Below are 18,085 nucleotides of genomic sequence, written 5' to 3'. Positions count from 1 at the left end.
ATCAAAACATTACCTAATATTAAAAATAAAAGGTTAATATCAAATAATACTACTACCAGGAAGTCTTTCCCAGCAGTACAAGTAAGGTTTACATGCTCTGAACAAAATCTTATGTGTATGCTTTTTTGATATATTTTTACTGTGAATTTGTTTTGTTTTGTTTTTATACACACACATGTGTAACCCTCTATTGTAGGCAATAGGCTCTTGAGTGTTTTTCCCATTTCTAATTAATCATCATCTCCTTCATATTTGTGTTTCCTTTGATAAATAAACTGCCCTTTCCCTACTGAAAAGAACATGTCAATGGTTCTCATTTGTTTATATAGTAAGATCCAAATTTTTCTGCACAGACTCAAAGTTTTTCTATTTTCTTTTTTATTGCAACCATCAGTACCATGTACCATTTCTCTTGCAACAACAGAACACTTATTTCCCCAAGCACATCATATGCTCATACCGTCCAGCTTTCACTCCTTATTATTTGGACTTCAATAATTTGTCCCCATGTACCCTGTTGTTTCCCGAACAACAAGCCTGGATCAGGTGCCTCTCTTAAATGTCCCTGTAGTGTTTTGTGCATTTCGTTAACCACACTGTGTTTTTGATTTACTTGTTGACCTGCCTTTCTGCTTATCAACTCTGAATTCCTGGAATGCAGAGATTATCTTGGAATCCTTAGTGCCAGAGTACCTGGAACATAATAGGTGCTTGCTAAAGCTATTTTGAAAGGATAGATTAACTACATACTTTTCATTTGGAAGCCCATTCATTGTTCAAAATTCATCTCGAATTCTACCTTGCTCTGGAGTCCACCAGGATCCCCCAGTTGGAATTAATCCTTTTTCCTTCTACAGGCCACATCCCTCCTTTAACCTTTCTCATGGGATGTTTTACATTTCATTTTGTGAATTTATTAGTTGTGGCTGTTTCTACCACCCAAGTTCCAGCATACCTCTTCTGGAAGGTTTTCCTTGATACCCACTACCTAGGCAAAATCTCCTCCCCTGACCTCTCACAGCTCCTAATACACTAGTACCTTGTTTTCAAATGATTTATCATATTTAAATTTTAGTACCTAACGTGACATTCTTAAAGCCTACGAGGGAAGACTTTTTTAACCTCTATGCTCAAAAAAGTACTTGATTCAGTTCATAATTCATGTTAAACTAACTTGAGCAGTGATTCATTATTTTTGTATACTCCAGGGGTTTGTCTAGGACTAAGAACGTAATAGAGAGGCAGTCAATATTTTATAAATCAATGAATGACTTAATATAGTTAGATTATTGATATAAATTCCATTTTTGTCTTTTAAGGTAAATGAAATTGTCCAGACCATTCATTAGTTTGAACATTTTTTTCTGTATTCTCTGATTTAGGCAATATTTATTCAATGTGATTGGCTCAATATAAGATTAATAGTGCATTAGTTTTCCTAACAAATTTTATATTTAAACTTAAATGAATATATTACTAAATGCCTCAGAATCCTGGCCATTGCTTGTAGCCTTTTCTCCTTTCTTTTCAAGTTTATTTTTATTTATTTTGAGAGAAATAGAGAGCAAGTGGGGGAGGGACAGAGAGAGAGGGAGACAGAATCCCAAGCAGGCTCCACACCGTCAGCACAAAGCCCAATCTGGGCCTTCAACTTACAAACCATAAGATCAAGACCTGACCCAAAATCAAGAGTTGGACACTTAACTGACTCAGCCCCCCGGGTGCCCTTATCCTTTTCTGCTTTTAGTTCTGAAAATGGTATTACAGACAGAGAGAGGTGGCATCTAGGGTGAGGAGTTCAGATATTTACTGGCAGGCAAAAATTGGAATCATGGAATTGTTTTTTAACCCTGAGCAAGATCTACAAATTGAAAATGTCATTGTAAATATGCAAATATTATGGAAATGCTCTTACTGATTAGGATAATTCTAAGAAAACTAATTATGTTCCTGGTCTACCCATCTGTGAGAGCAGTCAAACAGTAAACCGGTTATCATATTTAGATTAAAAGCTATCAGAAAGGAATAATACCTGTTAAAAAACTCAAGAAGTTGAAGAAATGCTGATGTCAAGTGACCCAGTGAAATATAAAAATTTTTGTCTTTGTTTAAAATCACGGAAGTTTCATGCAGATTATAGATAAGTAAATAACCACACTTTTGGCTAAGTCCTGGGGCGGTGCTTTCATGCATCCTATCAAAATAAATTGGAATTAAAATAGTTGAAGTATTAGCACAAACTTAGCTGTGCCATTTTGGATTTATTCTAGCTTTGAAATTACAAGGTTTGCTTAAATCCACTTTTATCATTTTAATACCAAAAGCAAGAATGGTATTTGTCTTGATGTTTGTGGTTTATTGTAAGAGTTCATATCCAGAATTCTCTCTCTCTCTCCCTCACTCTTATTTATTTGTTTGTTTGTTTGTTTGTTTTGCTCTTTCTTAAGGGGAGACAACAACTGGAAAACATGCTTTTGTGTTTAAAGTTTTATATTTGCTGCAGGCGTTGTGTATTGGCTTTTCTCTTTGCTCGTTTCTTTATAAAATATATCCTTTCAGCATCATATGTTTTTTTGTTTTGTAGAATAAAGTTTTATATCACTGGAATGACCTATGGGTTTTTAAAAGATACTGGATGGAAGACAAAGTGTGCTCTTCCTAAACGATGAATTGCTTACCACTGATATAAATTTATCATTAATATTTGTTTTCTTTTTTTTTTTTCAAGGAGTTGCAACAGTATCTAGCTAACCTGGCTGAACAGTGCAGTGCTGATAATAATGGTGTAGAACTCCCTGTTGTAATAATTCTTGATAATCTTCATCATGTGGGCTCTTTGAGTGATATCTTCAATGGTTTTCTCAACTGTAAATACAACAAATGGTATGCTTATGAAAGGTTTGAATGATGAAATGATAATAAAATTTGCTTTCTTATGCCTTTACACCTTTTAAAACCCATGGTTTTCAGTGGATGCTATTAATGTGAGAAGCTTCATTAATATTATAAAGCATTTTTAAAAACTCCCTGTGCATTTTTTCAAACGTCTGTTTATTCCTTCAACACTTAGTCCCAGGCAACTTTTATGGAAACATGTTTTACTTGATGGTGTTAGCTTCTACAGATATGCTGAAGGTCTGGGAGACCAGTATCCATGACAGAATGGATCAAGGAAATGAAGAACTAAAATGAAGCTTTAGGGCTCTGGTTTCATTTTTACTCTATATCAAAGTTTCAATTCATCCTTCCCATAAAGATAAACTTAATGCATTCAGATATATCTCTTTCCATTAATGAGTCTAATTTTTAACTATTTACTCTGAAAGTAAAAGGTTGAAGTCGGATATAAAAAAATCTGAAAACCCACTAAAGATTCACTATAGTATGGCCTCTAAAGAAAGGGTATACATGAGCAAGCTAAATATTAGTTTTAATGGTGCAAATATCCCAATTAATCTCTGCTAGAGATTTTTTAAATGCTAAAAATAGATCAGCATAAGATAAGCACTGAAACAAGAATGCAAGTTTTCTCATGTTATTAAGAAACTTTAAAATATCTATGAAATAATAAAAAAAGGAAAAATTAATGCATTTGATTATAATCGTAAGAGCCATAAGATATCTTAGTGAAATGAGGCTACTGTGATTATTCTATCTAACCTTTTTATCTTATAGATGAGTAAACTCAGACTCAGAAAGGTACAAGAATTCTCCTAGGATGCCAGACCTGAAATTAGACTCCCAAATCCAAATTTCCGCTCAATGTTCTTTGTTATTTTTCAACCTAACATGACAGTATTACCCTTTTAAAGCCTAATGTTAAAATGGAATAATCCATATTTACCTAAATTTTTTCTTAAGGCAATTTTAATGTACTAATCTCTTTTACCTTCAGTACATCCACACATTTTATTTTATTTTCCAGTCCATATATTATTGGAACAATGAATCAGGGAGTTTCTTCATCACCAAATCTAGAGTTGCATCACAATTTCAGGTAAAGATAAACCGAATGTTTTACTTTTGTTATTATTATTTATTTTATTTTTTTGTAGCATCTCTTTCTCTTTGCTTTTGGTTAGTGTTCTTCCATTTGTACATTGACAACTCCTGCCCATGGTGACCTGTGGTGTGAAAATAATTCTCACTTCTTCTGACATTCTTTCTCGAGCAGACGTTTTGTAATCCTCAACCATAATCAGAAGTGTTTCTTTAAAAACAAGAGAGAGAGAGAGAGAAAAGAAAAGGAAAGAAATGTTTGTCCTGCTCGCATTGTCACCAGCTAAAGTAGAGCATTTTTCTTCTAAGTGTGAGGAATGTGAAGAGAGTTCCTATTTCAGGATTTGTGATTCTCCTACAGAAGACGACTCAGCGTGTATACTCCCACTCACTTCTGACACACAAGAGCTTCCCTTTAGCTCAAAAAGAAAAGTTAGTTGCTTTATATGCCTCTAATGCTAATGGATCTGTAACCCCTTTGAGCATTAAAGTGAGCCACCAATTAAAATAGGAACATTCTTAATTTTAATTGGAAAGAGAATGCTGTGGGCTTAAAACTTAATTTATTTAAAGATTTATGATTTTTTTTCCTTTTTGTAGGTGGGTGCTATGCGCAAACCACACAGAACCAGTGAAAGGATTTTTAGGCAGATATCTTCGAAGAAAACTGATAGAGATAGAAATTGAAAGGAATATACGCAATAACGACTTAGTCAAAATTATAGATTGGATTCCTAAGACATGGCATCATCTCAACAGTTTTTTGGAAACACACAGTTCTTCTGATGTTACCATTGGTGAGTTCCAAAATTGCAATATGCCATTTTCCAGGAACTAAGAGTACGGTGCTGAAGATGGCCAGATTGGATGGTAGAAAATAACAAGTGAAGCTAATTTTTTCAGGCTTCCAAAGATTTAAGTTTTCTCTTTCCCTTCTGAAAGTTTGCCTTCTTGTAAGCTTTATATCTCTGATTACATTCATTTTGGCTGACAATTATGGTTTCCTAAGATTTGACTGAAATCAAATAAGTTTAACATAGACAAATATTTAAAAATCAGATAATCATTTGAAATAAATTGTTATCTGTTTCAAGTCCTTTCTTATGCTAAAAACAAATTTTATTTTATTTTTTTATTTAAAATTTTTTTTAACATTTATTCATTTTTGAAAGGCAGAGAGAGAGAGAGAGAGAGAGAGAGAGAGAGCATGAATGGGGGGGGGGGCAGAAAGAGAGGAAGACACAGAAACAGAAGCAGGCTCCAGGCTCTGAGCTATCAGCACAGAGCCTGACGCGGGACTTGAACTCATGGACTGCAAGATCATGACCTGAGCCGAAGACAGCCACTTAACCGACTGAGCCACCCAGCCACCCCTAAAAACAAATTTTAATCAGTGATTCACATCAAATATAGTTGTGAGAGAAGATTTTAGTTAGAAACACTTTAGGTGTTTTATGGATAATTGAAGTTGTTTTATATTTTTCATTGAGATAAAACTGAATTACTTCCTGTTAGTTGACATAAAGATGTTTATTTTTCTATTCCTCCTTAAATTGCATGTATAAAAGTCTCTTTCCCATACTGATGGATCATAAAGATGCAGTCAATAAGATACAATGTAAATGAGAAGAAGAATTTAACATTTGAGATCAGAAGACCAAAGCTGAGTCCCGTTTCTGCAAATAATGACATATTTTATATTTGGCAGTTTATTTCAGCTCAGTTTCATTATCTGTAAAATGGGGCATGGGGTTTGGATTATGACATGTAAGGTTTCTCCAACTCTAATATATTATATTTTAGATTAAGATTTTAGGGTCAAAGGAAGGGGAATTCAGAAGAGTGAGTCATCAGTAAAATGTACTTTGATAATAATCAAGCTGGGCAAGATTATAATTTCTTAAGAATCCTGCAAGGCATATTATTACTTCCCAAAAAATGATGTCTGAATATTTATGTGTTCAGGTTGTTAAATGTAATGCTTCTCAAAAATGGTTTGTTTTCTTCTTCTTAGGTCCCCGACTTTTCCTTCCTTGCCCTATGGATGTAGAAGCTTCTAGAGTTTGGTTCATGGATCTCTGGAACTATTCTTTGGTTCCTTACATTCTGGAAGCAGTGAGAGAAGGTCTTCAGGTATAGCACCCAATTTTCTTTACTGTTTAAAAACAAACAAATAATATCATCCTTTTGAAAGCCAAAAACACTTTTTTCTCTCAGTATATGTACAGAAAACTGAAGGCATGAACTACATAAAAATACTGGGAAAATTCTAAAGATCAGCTAATATATCGCACTTTATTTATCTATGTGTTCTCTTCTGAGAATAAATATGTAGAAGAAAGAGAAAACACTTATTCCAACAACCACCCATTTAAAGCCAAATTTATTGCCATGGATAATAGCAGTTAGTTGATAGCCAGTTAATTGGACAGTGCTACATCTTATAAGACAGGCATGTTTACATGGGTCTTGAACACTTATTCTTTTATCATGTAATTTGCAACAAATAGTTTTTGCTTACAGGTTCCCTGTTTTTAGCATGTTTCATTTTTTGAAGCCCTTTAACGTCACTTGTAAGATCCTTTACTATCTTGAGGGAGTGCTCTAAATTCTAAGGCAGTTGACTTTTTAAAAGCTATGGTAGGGGAGGGCCTGGATGGCTCAGTCGGTAAAGCGTCTGACTTCGGCTCAGTCTTGATCTCACAGTTTATGGGTTCAAGCCCTGTGTCAGGCTCTGTGCTGACATCTCAGCACCTGGAGCCTGCTTCAGGAGATTCTGTGTCTCCCTCTCTCTGCCCCTCCCCCACTCATGCTCACTCACTCTCAAAAAGTAAACAAACACTAAAAAAATTAAAAGTAAAATAAATGAAAACTATGGTAGGATCAAAAAGAATGAAATCTTGCCATTTGCAGTGTCCTTCCCCTTTCTTTCCCAGCATGCTCTCCTCACCTAGTATAACAGTCTGGCAGCATTTGGAACCATCATGATGGTTCTGGTAAACATGATAAATATTATGTGGATGAGGATGTTCAGAGATAATAACCCTAGAGAATGCTATCAACTGGTTTGCAGATTTAAATAATCCATTTTCGTATTTTAAGAGTATGAGCCAATCTAGCGCCAGTAAATGGTTTCAACAAAATAAAAGACTATACCAAAGGTTTCTGTTTTTTAAGTATAATATATCACTTTTCTGGATTCCTCTAAAACTATTAGGCTAAGATGTGAGTCTCTCAATTTCAATCATTTATGCAAAAAAAAATTATATGAAAATGTATAATATTCTAGAAGTCATAATTATGAAAACCAATATCTAAATGAATTATATGCTTTCTTCAGATAGTTTCAGTATTAATAAGCTATCATCCAAGTCTTTATATATAAAATTCTCTTTATTTTGTACTTGCTAATACATATAAAGAAAAAGAAGCTTTTACAAACTCAAAAACATTAATACCTAAGAATACTGAGCTTCCTTAGATATCATTTTTGAAAAGGGCATAAGTTCTAGGGTGCCTGGGTGGTTCAATCAGTTAAGCATCTGACTCTTGGTTTCTGCTCAGGTCATGATGTCAGGGTTTATGGATCCGAGCCCCATGTTAGGCTCCGTGCAGACAATGCAGAGCCTGCTTGGGATTCTCTGTCTCCGTCTCTCTCTGCCCCTCCCCCACTCATGGTCTCTCTCTCTCTCTCTCTCTCTCTCTCTCTCTCTCTCTCTCTCTCAAAATAAATAAACTTAAAAAAAAGTACATAAGTTCTTTTTTTAATATTTTAATCAGTATTATTTATAAAACACTATTCTGAAAATTATAATTTTATACAGCTTCCATTTAGGCAAACGTATGACCATTAGAGTAATGTGTTTCCCAGACTAAAACTGGGAGATATTTCAAAATTACCAATTTTTTAAGTTCACTTATTTTGAGAGAGAGACAAGCGTGCATGCGCACAAGTAGGGGAGGGGCAGGGAGAGAGAATCGTAAGCAGGCTCAGCACTGTCAGTTAAGAGCCCAATGTGGGCTTAAACTCATCAATCTACATTCAGTCATGACCTGAGCCAAAATCAAGAGTCGGTCACTTAACCAACTGAGCCACCCAGGCACCCCTCAAAATTATTTTTGAAGAGGGGTAGAAATGTCTTGTTTCTTGCTGTGGGTGTAGATGTTTAGTAATAGGTTAGTGTGGATACTAAATCAACCATGATGCAGGGAGTGTAGAGGGGGAAATCTAACACAATGGAGAGATAAGAAATCCAGAAATCCATTGGCAGATGATATTCCTGGGGCGGTCCACATATATGTTTTCTGTAAGAGCAGGAAGAAAGGGAATCGCCTGTGTTATAAACCATTTCCTTGGATTCAAAACCTTGAATTAGAACAAGAGGTGAAAAAACAAAGCCTGACTGCAAAAAATGAAAATCTGAGTTGAGAGGAGTGGAAAAATTTCTTTTTAAATGAATGCTTTGATGAGGAATCATATGGGGATACTCTCTGCCAGATGTTCTAGTTGGAAAAAAAAAAACAAAACCTCTGGTGATAACAATGGATTCTGATTTTTATTCTGGTGATTCTACCTTTCTTGAAATGTGAACAATCTACTTATAGTATTCTAAATACTTAACTATATCTGCTTTCCATTACTTTTATATAGTATCTATTTTACTCTGAAATATAGAATTGGACCTATTTAGCATTTTATTTTATTTATTTATTTATTAATTTTAATATAAAAACATTTCTTTTTTTTTTTTTTACATTTCTTTTTTTTTTTTTTTTTTTGAGAGACAGAGACAGAGCACAAGTTGGGGAGGGGCAGAGAGAGAAGGAGACACAGAATCCAAAGCAGGCTCCAGGCTCTGAGCTGTCAGCACAGAGCCTGACGTGCGGCTTGAACTCACAAACCATGAGATCATGACCTAAGCTGAAGTCGGACACTTAACCGACTGAGCCACCCAGGCACCCCAATTTAGCATTTTATTAGCCACCTCCAATTTTGCTCTCCTTGGTGATTCATTAAAAGGTTGGCATCAGTTGATTCTAGACTTTCATATTCTTTTTGTAACATATATTTTCCAAGAAATGTAAATTTTCGTTCAATTAGCTTAACTTGTATAGCATGTTTTGTCTTACAGATCTATAAAGCAGGTTTTTAACTAGAGAAAACTTTTGCTCCAAAACAAGAGAACTATATAAAAAAAAAAAAAAAAATCTAGGATTGCTACTCCTGCCATCATCTCCCAGGAAATACACAGATATCAGGACCTGGCCTCCTATCTCTCTCTCTCTCTCTCTCTCAAGTCACGGCTGACACAACCCTGCATAGTTCCTCCAGGAGAAACCCAAAAGATAATTCGAAGGCAATCCATGTGTCTTTTATGGTGTCAATGTCCACCATTTTGCTCTTGTCTAACTGAACCACAATAAGCCATAGAGAACAGCTCACAGTATGCTATCTGGGACCAAATATGCACCTGGTAACCAGGATTGCCCTCAGTCGAGCAGGTCAAGGAAAGGGAAGTACATCAAAGAACAAGTTTGCCCATGTTACTGCTGTCTCCTCTTCATTTTAGCTTGTCTTTCTGTCCCCCCTGCGGCCTTGTGATTGTTTACAAAGTCCCCTCTACCCCTTTCTCTTCAGTGTGCCCTTCTTAATAGTTTCATTTTTTCTTCCAGCTTAAAAAACTTTTAGCATATCTTGTACTCGTCTTCTCCCCTCGAATCCACTGCCAGTACTTTAACAAGGCTTTATTATCTCTTTCATACTGACTCTCCTTCCACTTGAGTCCTTCCATTTCCCATTTTTCTCTTCTTTTACCACTGACGTTATAAATATATATCTAAAAAGAGTTTTTACAGGGAACAATGAAATTATTGGGGGAAATTAATCCAAAGAAAATGGCTATCAGAGAAAGGATCCTTATTTTCAAAGAAAGTTTGAGTAGAATGAGGTTGACAGAGAAAAAGTCTCTTATTTGATTTATCATCTTCCCAAAGTGCACTTTAGTAGAGAACTCTGTTTACTGTCTAGCATGCCTTGTTTCAGTTCTCCCTCACTGGAACATTCCTTTCTCAGCTGTGAGTTTTCTTTTGGTTAATAAAATTACTAATAAAGATAAATGTGCGCCGTGATATTTATATGCGTTTTACATAAACCTCCCTCACCCTGTCTCCCAAATGGTGACCACCACCTAGCCCAAATGGTCAGCCTTCATTTTGTTTCTCCTTCAAGTTTCGAGAGAGATATGTACACAGATGTGTATTTATAATCTGAAAAGTTGTACACAGACACAGTCCGCTTGAAAGGCCCCTAAGAACTCAGGGTGCAAAGGAATCAGTAAGTTAGTGTCACCTGTTTTACTGAATAGAAATATATTTTATGTTTATTAAATATGTAACCATTTTTTAGATGTATGGGAAACGGGCACCTTGGGAAGACCCCTCAAAGTGGGTGCTTGACACATACCCATGGAGCTCAGCGTCTCTGCCTCAGGATGGTCCAGCATTACTTCAGTTGCGACCAGAAGATGTTGGGTACGAAGGCTGCATAGCCACTAAGGAAGCCACAACCTCAAAGCACATTCCACAAAGTGACACGGAAGGGGATCCTCTGGTAAGAAACTGACGTGTGATCCTTCTAATATAAGTTTAATTACAGTGTGTGGTCATCACTATTTAGTCATTTGTACCAAGGATATAGTTATCTTAGGTAGGATTTGGTACTGTCCTGATATAGGTATTTAGTTTTAACTCTTACCTTTGGCCTGCTTTCATTGGGTGAAATTCTTAAAGGCCAACCTTGAATGCTTAAAAATCAAGAAACTCTAAAACTAGGCCGTATTCTTTGACCCTAATTTTTATCTTATTAGGTGTAAAACTGTGTAAATAAATTAATAAATCTTCAACATTACAGACTCAATTCACTAGGTATTTAAGAGAACACTGAATTTTGTGTTTAAATTTTAAAAAAGAAAATAATGTAACATACACTTGGAGAACTAAAGAATATTTTACATATATCAACTAGTTTGACTAAATTTAGAATTAGTCTTTTGTTGCCTGTGGTAAAGAATAAACTGACTTGGAAATCAAAGGGGACTTATTCTCCCTGATTCTCCCTGTCCTGCTTAATTTGCAATTGTGTGTAGCTTCATAAAGATGAGTAAAACTCCAAAGTATGAGTACTCTGAAAATATTAAGTAAAGGGTATTATTAGGAAAATATTTTATCTTTATGTATTTATTTTTTTATGTTTGTAGATGCATTTATATAGATTGGTATCAAATGTAGTGTGTTTATTAGCTTGCCATTCTAAAGAAATCACTGGACTTGCACATTCCATACAGGAAGAAAAGATACTGAAAAAAAAAGCCATTTTGCTACTTAAAACAAATGAACAAAAAAGAAAATGATTAAAAATCATAACCTATGATTATACCCAAGAACATAAAATGACTTGATATTTTCTGGAATATTCCTATACCCTCAACCCCAATACATATACAACGTTATCATCCCAGATGACCATTCTTAACATTTTGGGGGTTACATGTGAACAGCCTCAGAGATTTTTAAGATCTTTTCCCCAGCAAAGTGCACTCACACACAGGAAAATTTGCATACTATTTCAAAGGCTTCCATAGAGTCATGGAAGTACACTTATAGACCTGCTTAGAGTCTGGGGGACTCCTACATAGGACTTCCTATATTGGACTTTTGCTCTAGACCATCAAATCCTTAAGGGCCTAGACTTGTATTTTTATTACAGGTAGCTGGCCCTTTAGCTTGTACATAGCTTGAAATCAACAGTGGTAGAGGGATTGGTTTGGATGCAACATAATTGTGAGCATACACTAATTAATTGCTTACAGAATGGTTAACATTTAACAGTAAATATAAGCTTTAGAGTACAAGTATGGGTTATCACATATGAATTTTTTTTATTACTTCTAGTCTTACCTTTGTAGTGTTGATAGACTGTGTCTGCAGTAGGGAGAGGTTTTATAGCATTTGTATTGAGAATTATACTGTAGAGTAAGTTATGCCCTCAGCTTTCCCAATTCCCACACTCCTCATCAGCTAAACCCTGCAATCTTCCCTGGCTCTAAGTGCTCTTGTCTTCTAGTGTGGAAAAGAGGTCCAGAATCTCCCATACTGAGGGAAAATTAGGGTTAAAAAAAATCTGATTCTTAAACAGCTGCTCAACTAAATATCTTAAGAAACAGGGATTATGAAATGTTAAATAGAAGACTTATCTAAAAGTAAATCTTGGATCAGGCATATTCTGATAAAAAAATAAATATCCTCTTGGTCTGCTTTTATTTTGTTGTAATTCTATAATTACTAACATCAAGTAAAATATATTTGTGGTCCAATCTAAATAAAAAGTATTTGGGAAAAAATCCACTATTTAATGCCAGAAATACATATTTGGATATGAACAAGGATTCAGGTTTTTGATGCATCTCCCAGTATTTGATTCATTATCAATAAACTCATTCATAGTTCCATAAGTGTTAATAAGTATGTACTCAGGGCTAAGACCTGGTGGTCAGGACATAAATAAAATATCATTTCTGATCCCAAGAAGCTCACAGTCCATTAGTGGAGAGAGATGTCTACTTATATAAATTATAGTTAAAGAATAGTAGTCACATGCTAGGTGAAGTTGTGAGTCCATTGAGGAAGTGATTAGAAGAAAGCTTCACAGAGAAGGAGATACTTGAGCTGCATCTGGAAGGATGAATAGAAGTTCATCCTTGGCTGGAGAACATCCAAGATTAAGGTTGGCTGGAGAACATCCAAGATCAAGGAAGCAGCAGGGGAACTGTGAAACAGTATAATAAAAATGATGAGTTTAGGAAGCTATATGCAGATTGGTGAGATTAGAACAAAAGGGGCAAGAACAATTGAAGCTACAAAAGTCTGCAATTGCTACATTATGCCCAAGGCTTTTTTATCTTTGAAGGAATCACACAGATAATGAGGCATTACCAAAGGTGTTTGGGCAGGGCACTTAATTTACCTTAGCTAGATTTGCAAGTTATAAAGATCACTTTGGTAACAGAACTGAGGACAGATTAAAAGAGAGAGGCTGGAGGCTGGGAGCCCAGCAGATTTGTAAATAGCAGGGGTGATAAGGACCTGACCAAGGACAAGGCAGAGGAGAGGAGGGAAATTCTTGTGCAGAAAATAATGATTTATCCCCATGATTATTGGTTCAGATGTAACCTTGCCCCCTCTTGTAATCTCCTTTGACCTGAACTGTGAGAAAGCAAAGTAAATCCCTTGTGTACATTTATTATGGATCTGAGACTTGGAACTTATTCTAACAAAATGTATTTACTATATGGCACAATTTTCATAGATTGAGACTTTAATAACACTTCGGTTATATCATAAAACGTTTATAGCATTCAGCATTCAAGCGATTTGAAACATTTATGAGTGAGATAGAATAATAACCCTTTAAACAGACTTCATTTACAATTTCTACTCTTAGTAAATCAGGAGGACGCTCAACACACAATTGCATTTCACAAATTCTCTTTACTCAAATGCTTGAACATACAGCTGGCGACTAATGTGGGAGGAATTGACACCAGAAAGGAGAGAGACAGTATGAATGTGAATGGAGGTTAGGGTGTGTGGGTGAGAGAGAGAGAGGGAGAGAGGGAGACAGAGAGAGGAAGCGTTGATGGAGATTTGGCTTTTTGCCTTATTGGGTTTGAGAGATTGTCACTACTTTCAAATCTGTATGTAGCTGATTGAATAAATTCAGAGAGTTAGACTAACAATTATGTTGAAAAATATTGTCCTGAAGAATATGAAAATGACTTTAAAATGTGCTATAAACTGTGAACTTCTTGGGGTGAGAAAGGCATACTTGCTGTAATTGGTGATTATCAGTTTATCATTTATTTCAAAAGCATTTATTGAACACACATTTTACACTGAGCCCGCAAGCATGCATAGCCTAACGTATCACTAAGGGATCCTTTTTTAAGATTTTTTTTCTTTTGGATCAGATTCTCTATTTCTCTAGGTTGGAAAAAAAAAAAAAAAGAACAACTTTGATGACTTTATAAAATAATACATTAGTCTGCATTAAACAACAGAAAGATGATTACAATTTATAGAATCCCTTGACAAGAAAACAAGTCCACTCCTTTCATGAAGACAGGTGCCAGTTTTTCTGCGCTTTCTCAGATGGTTGCACAATCCATCCACAATTTGCTTTTAAACAATTTTTCTTTTGTCTCCAAAGTGGGTCTGCAGATCTTACCACAAGCCAAGCAAGGTGGCTGCCTTTTATTTTGTAAGACATGGAAACGCTAGCTGTCTTTCTCCCCAGGTGCTTTCACGCATATGCCCCTTTTACTGGAACACATATTGCCATTGTCCTATCAGCTGGGAGACCTGAGACAGCTGCTGCTGTTCCAGAAGGCGGCTCTTGTTTTCAGTGGCGTAGCAATCATATTTTAGCCAGAAATTGCAACAACGTCAGAAACTTGACAGGGATTCTTTCCTTCTCCCTCTTCCAACACTCATGGTCGGCTTCATTCACTCACCTCCTTGGAGGTCAGCTCCTGAACAGCAGATGGTGTGCTTGAGTGCGGCAGCTGGCTTCATCCCCCTCCGTCCCCTCCTTCTCTCAGGGGAGCGCGAGTGGGCGCCAGTGTGCGCGTCTGCGTGTGTATGAACATTCACGACTTTCCGTTGCCATTCAATGCTTTCTGCTTCTCCCCGCCAAAAAGCTAGGCAGCTTGGCGAACTCTCCAGCAAAGAGCCCAGATGTCCAGCTGTGATAGGGTTTCCTTCCCAGTCGCCCTGCTGGAGCAGTATTCATTCACGACCCCAAATAAAAGAGCTGTCTCGAGGCCCTGTTTTGTCCTTATGGTTTGGTGGCGTAGCCGTGTTTGGGAGAAACCGTGTAGGAGCTGGAGGCAACTAATAAAAATCTCAGATTGTTTTCCCGTTTCACTTGGACGGGATGAGACGGTGCCTCCGTGTGGCTCAGGGCCGTGTGTTTTGTGGGGCTGGCTCGCTCACTGCATCACTGCCTACATGGATGTCTCTTTTTCTTTCTTCAGATGAATATGCTAATGAAACTCCAAGAAGCAGCCAATTACTCGGGCACACAAAGCTGTGACAGCGATAGCACCAGCCACCAAGAAGACATTTTAGACTCATCTCTCGAATCTACTCTCTAGAGGGTGAAAAAAGTTAGGGGAAGAGACTCATGCTTTTTCGAAATGTGTAAAAAGTAAAGTATTTTCACTAAACCACTGCCAGTATGAAAGCACCCTGTCAGGGGCCCTGACCCAGAGTTGTGGTCTCCAAGGAGGCAGCTGAACCGAGTCTGAACCGCCAAGATGCTAAATTGAGATGGGAGCTTAACTTTATTTTGTTTCTAGGCATTTTTATATCCGTGGAGTGACGTACGGCTCCACTGCTCAACTGGAAAGGACCCTAATGACAGGGCAACCGAATAGATTGCACACGGGATAGCCAAACTGGACTTTATTTTTCTCCTCTTTAAAAGTTTACAGTGCAGACCTTTTTTTGTCCCCTCCTTTCGTTTCCTCTGACGGGCCGTCCTCCCCAGGCAGGGCCCCTTCTCCGTCCAGCCTCCTTTGTGCCACATGGTGCTGGTCCCAGGGCTCCAGTAGTGTTCGTGTGGTGCGCTCACCCCATTGCAAAATGCAGCCGCGAGGCCAGCCCTCCATCAGCACAAAGGGAATTGTGCTACCGCCAGGAAAACACTACTGCGGCGAGCTGGATACGTGCCAATGTGATTCCTAACTGCCACGTTCACACGATGTGCTCCGCGCACTTTTCCGTGTATGAGTCACAGGTTTTATAAGGTTGTTTTTACCACAGTGGTCTTTGTAAACCACCTGCCCACTCCCTTAACAAGAGTTTTATACCAATTACTAGTCGACACTGACAAAAGGCTTTTTTAGGGCTTCGTTCGTTTGAGCCTTTTCAGTGAAAGAAGGAACATTTCCTATGGTGCTGTCTCACTGCCTTAAAACAGATTTCTACAACAGTTTAACAGCTGGTTTAAATCCTAAACCACTGGTAATTTCCACTGTCTTTTCATTTACAACCAAGCAATGCCAGTTAATACAATAGCCTCATCTCTATATATCTTTTTTTTTTTTTTTTGGAAGAATTGGTTAGAAGAAAAAAAAAAATCAGTATTTTTACCTGGGGTGTTTAGATTGCCCTTTCTCCAAAATGTTCAAGTAACCCGGAAACCCTCTCTGACCGTCACTTAAAAGCGAAGACATGTGGCTGAACTCCATCCAGTTATAGGCAAGAGAGTTTTAGAAGGAGGGAGATTTGGAGATGCAACATGAGCACAACTGTCTGGCTTTCCTCCCCGATTCCTTTTCTTCTTATTACTGTTACTCTTAGTTTTGAGCATGTTGTTTCGATTGCTATTGTCGTACACGAGAAATTCAGCATTAAAGAACACTGAAGCAGTGTAGTCACTGTGGAAGAGGAAGCGTTTATACTGTAAAAGAAGGTTAGATTTGCACAGTCTACTGGGTAGGTATTGTAAATAATCATTTTAAAAACTCGCACAAATCCAAACAGACACACACGAAAATGTATCTTATCCCGTTGGTGTTAAGCGGTGTTTCGCTTGCTGAGATTTCCTGTACATTGCGAACAAATACAGAATGCAAACCCTCGAAGCTGTTATTATCCGGCGTGTTTGTCCTGTACTTACAGTTGTTATGACTATGCAGGAGCTATCAGTGCTAGAGTGAGCATGCTTCAAAACTGTTCATGAAGCCAATACGTATTTGGAAAAGAAAAATGTCCAAAAGTGCATCTGTTGTGGCAGGCTTTAAAGAGAGTGCATGAAAACTGATGGGAATCATTGGAGAAGTTACCACCATACACAGGACGGGTCTTTAAGTTTTTAGAACCGAAGGGCTAGGCCATGGTGTAGACTTGTTCTATGCACGTGAAAATATGTTGCTTTCAGGAGGTGCAATTGGTGCTACTCTCTGTGACCACCCGTGGGTCAGTTGCTCTAGAACAATAACAACACAAGACATCTGTGCAGTTTTCAGAGTGTCTCTAAGTCTCTAGGTCCTACCCGGTGCTATTGCCCTAAGGGAAATCTGAACCGAATTTATGCACATAGAATTGTCACCCTGACTTTGAAGCCTCAAACATGGATCAAAGCTGTTTTGAAACATCACTATATGTAGCTGGATGAGTGACTAGTTGCCCTTGTATAATACGTGATCTAAAACAATTGCTAATCTTTCCCTGCCATTTCGAGAAACACAGTCCAAACATGATCATAAACAGAAATCCCTGCAATACATCCCAGTAGGTTCACCTAGTTTACAACTTAAACTAGTTTGTGAAACATTTGTCTGTAAACATTTTATATTTTGTACATTTTTGATGTAACATATCATGTAAATAGGCAGAAACAGTGAAATAAATCATCTGAAAAGTTTTGTAGTCTTTGTAAAGCCCCGACAATAAGTACTTGGTGTCAATGGACTTAACTGGATGATGTATTTTCTATTGGTTTATTGTTCCTCTAGCTTGTAAACCAGCTTGCATATATTTTTTTGCAAACGTGCACCCTGTATCTGTCTAAATTATTACTTTGCCATTAAAGTGGAATTATTTATTGACAACGAGGTGTGGTGTCTGTGTATGGAGAAAAACTGAATAACCATGTGCCAAAAGTGTCAAGCCTTCAAACGTTGCTTGTACTATTAATACGCCATCAACAGGGATGTGTGTAAATTTTCATTTTTTATATCTTACAGAAAGAACCCATAGGTTTTAATAAATAAACTGAGGGTACTAGAAATAAATAAACTGAGGGTACTAGAAATGAACTGAGGGTACTAGAAATATTTTTTAATGAAATTTATTCAGTGAGTATTTTTAGAAAACTCTGACTAGTGTAAATGTTTGATTATAAAATAAGAATTGATATAAAATAGAATATTGATATTACCTAAATCAACTTATTGTTTCTTTGTTTATATTTCATTAAATCCTCGATTTTCTAAAATACTTATTTTGAGAGAGAGAGAGCATG

The 18,085-nt window shown here is 36.9% G+C and overlaps 1 protein-coding gene across 9 annotated transcripts in view; it reads left to right on the top strand.

Annotated features, from left to right (window-relative positions):
- NAV3 (neuron navigator 3) overlaps positions 1–17,672 on the top strand; it is a 598,387-nt gene extending 580,715 nt beyond the window's left edge. For all 9 annotated transcript variants that reach the window (XM_086712755.1, XM_025927005.2, XM_025927006.2 and 6 more), the window contains 6 exons: positions 2,729–2,883; positions 3,926–3,997; positions 4,600–4,796; positions 6,014–6,132; positions 10,406–10,609; positions 15,090–17,672. In XM_086712755.1, the coding sequence (XP_086568881.1) occupies positions 2,729–2,883; positions 3,926–3,997; positions 4,600–4,796; positions 6,014–6,132; positions 10,406–10,609; positions 15,090–15,209 (867 nt within the window). In that variant the 3' untranslated portion in view covers positions 15,210–17,672. The remainder of the gene's footprint in view (positions 1–2,728; positions 2,884–3,925; positions 3,998–4,599; positions 4,797–6,013; positions 6,133–10,405; positions 10,610–15,089) is intronic.
- The last annotated feature ends 413 nt before the right edge of the window (positions 17,673–18,085 follow it).

Source organism: Puma concolor, chromosome B4, assembly GCF_028749965.1.
Source record: "Puma concolor isolate L17-30 chromosome B4, mPumCon1.1.hap2, whole genome shotgun sequence".
NCBI lineage: Eukaryota > Metazoa > Chordata > Mammalia > Carnivora > Felidae > Puma > Puma concolor.
Note: the sequence above shows the minus strand (reverse complement) of the source record. Positions and strands in the feature narration are given on the sequence as shown.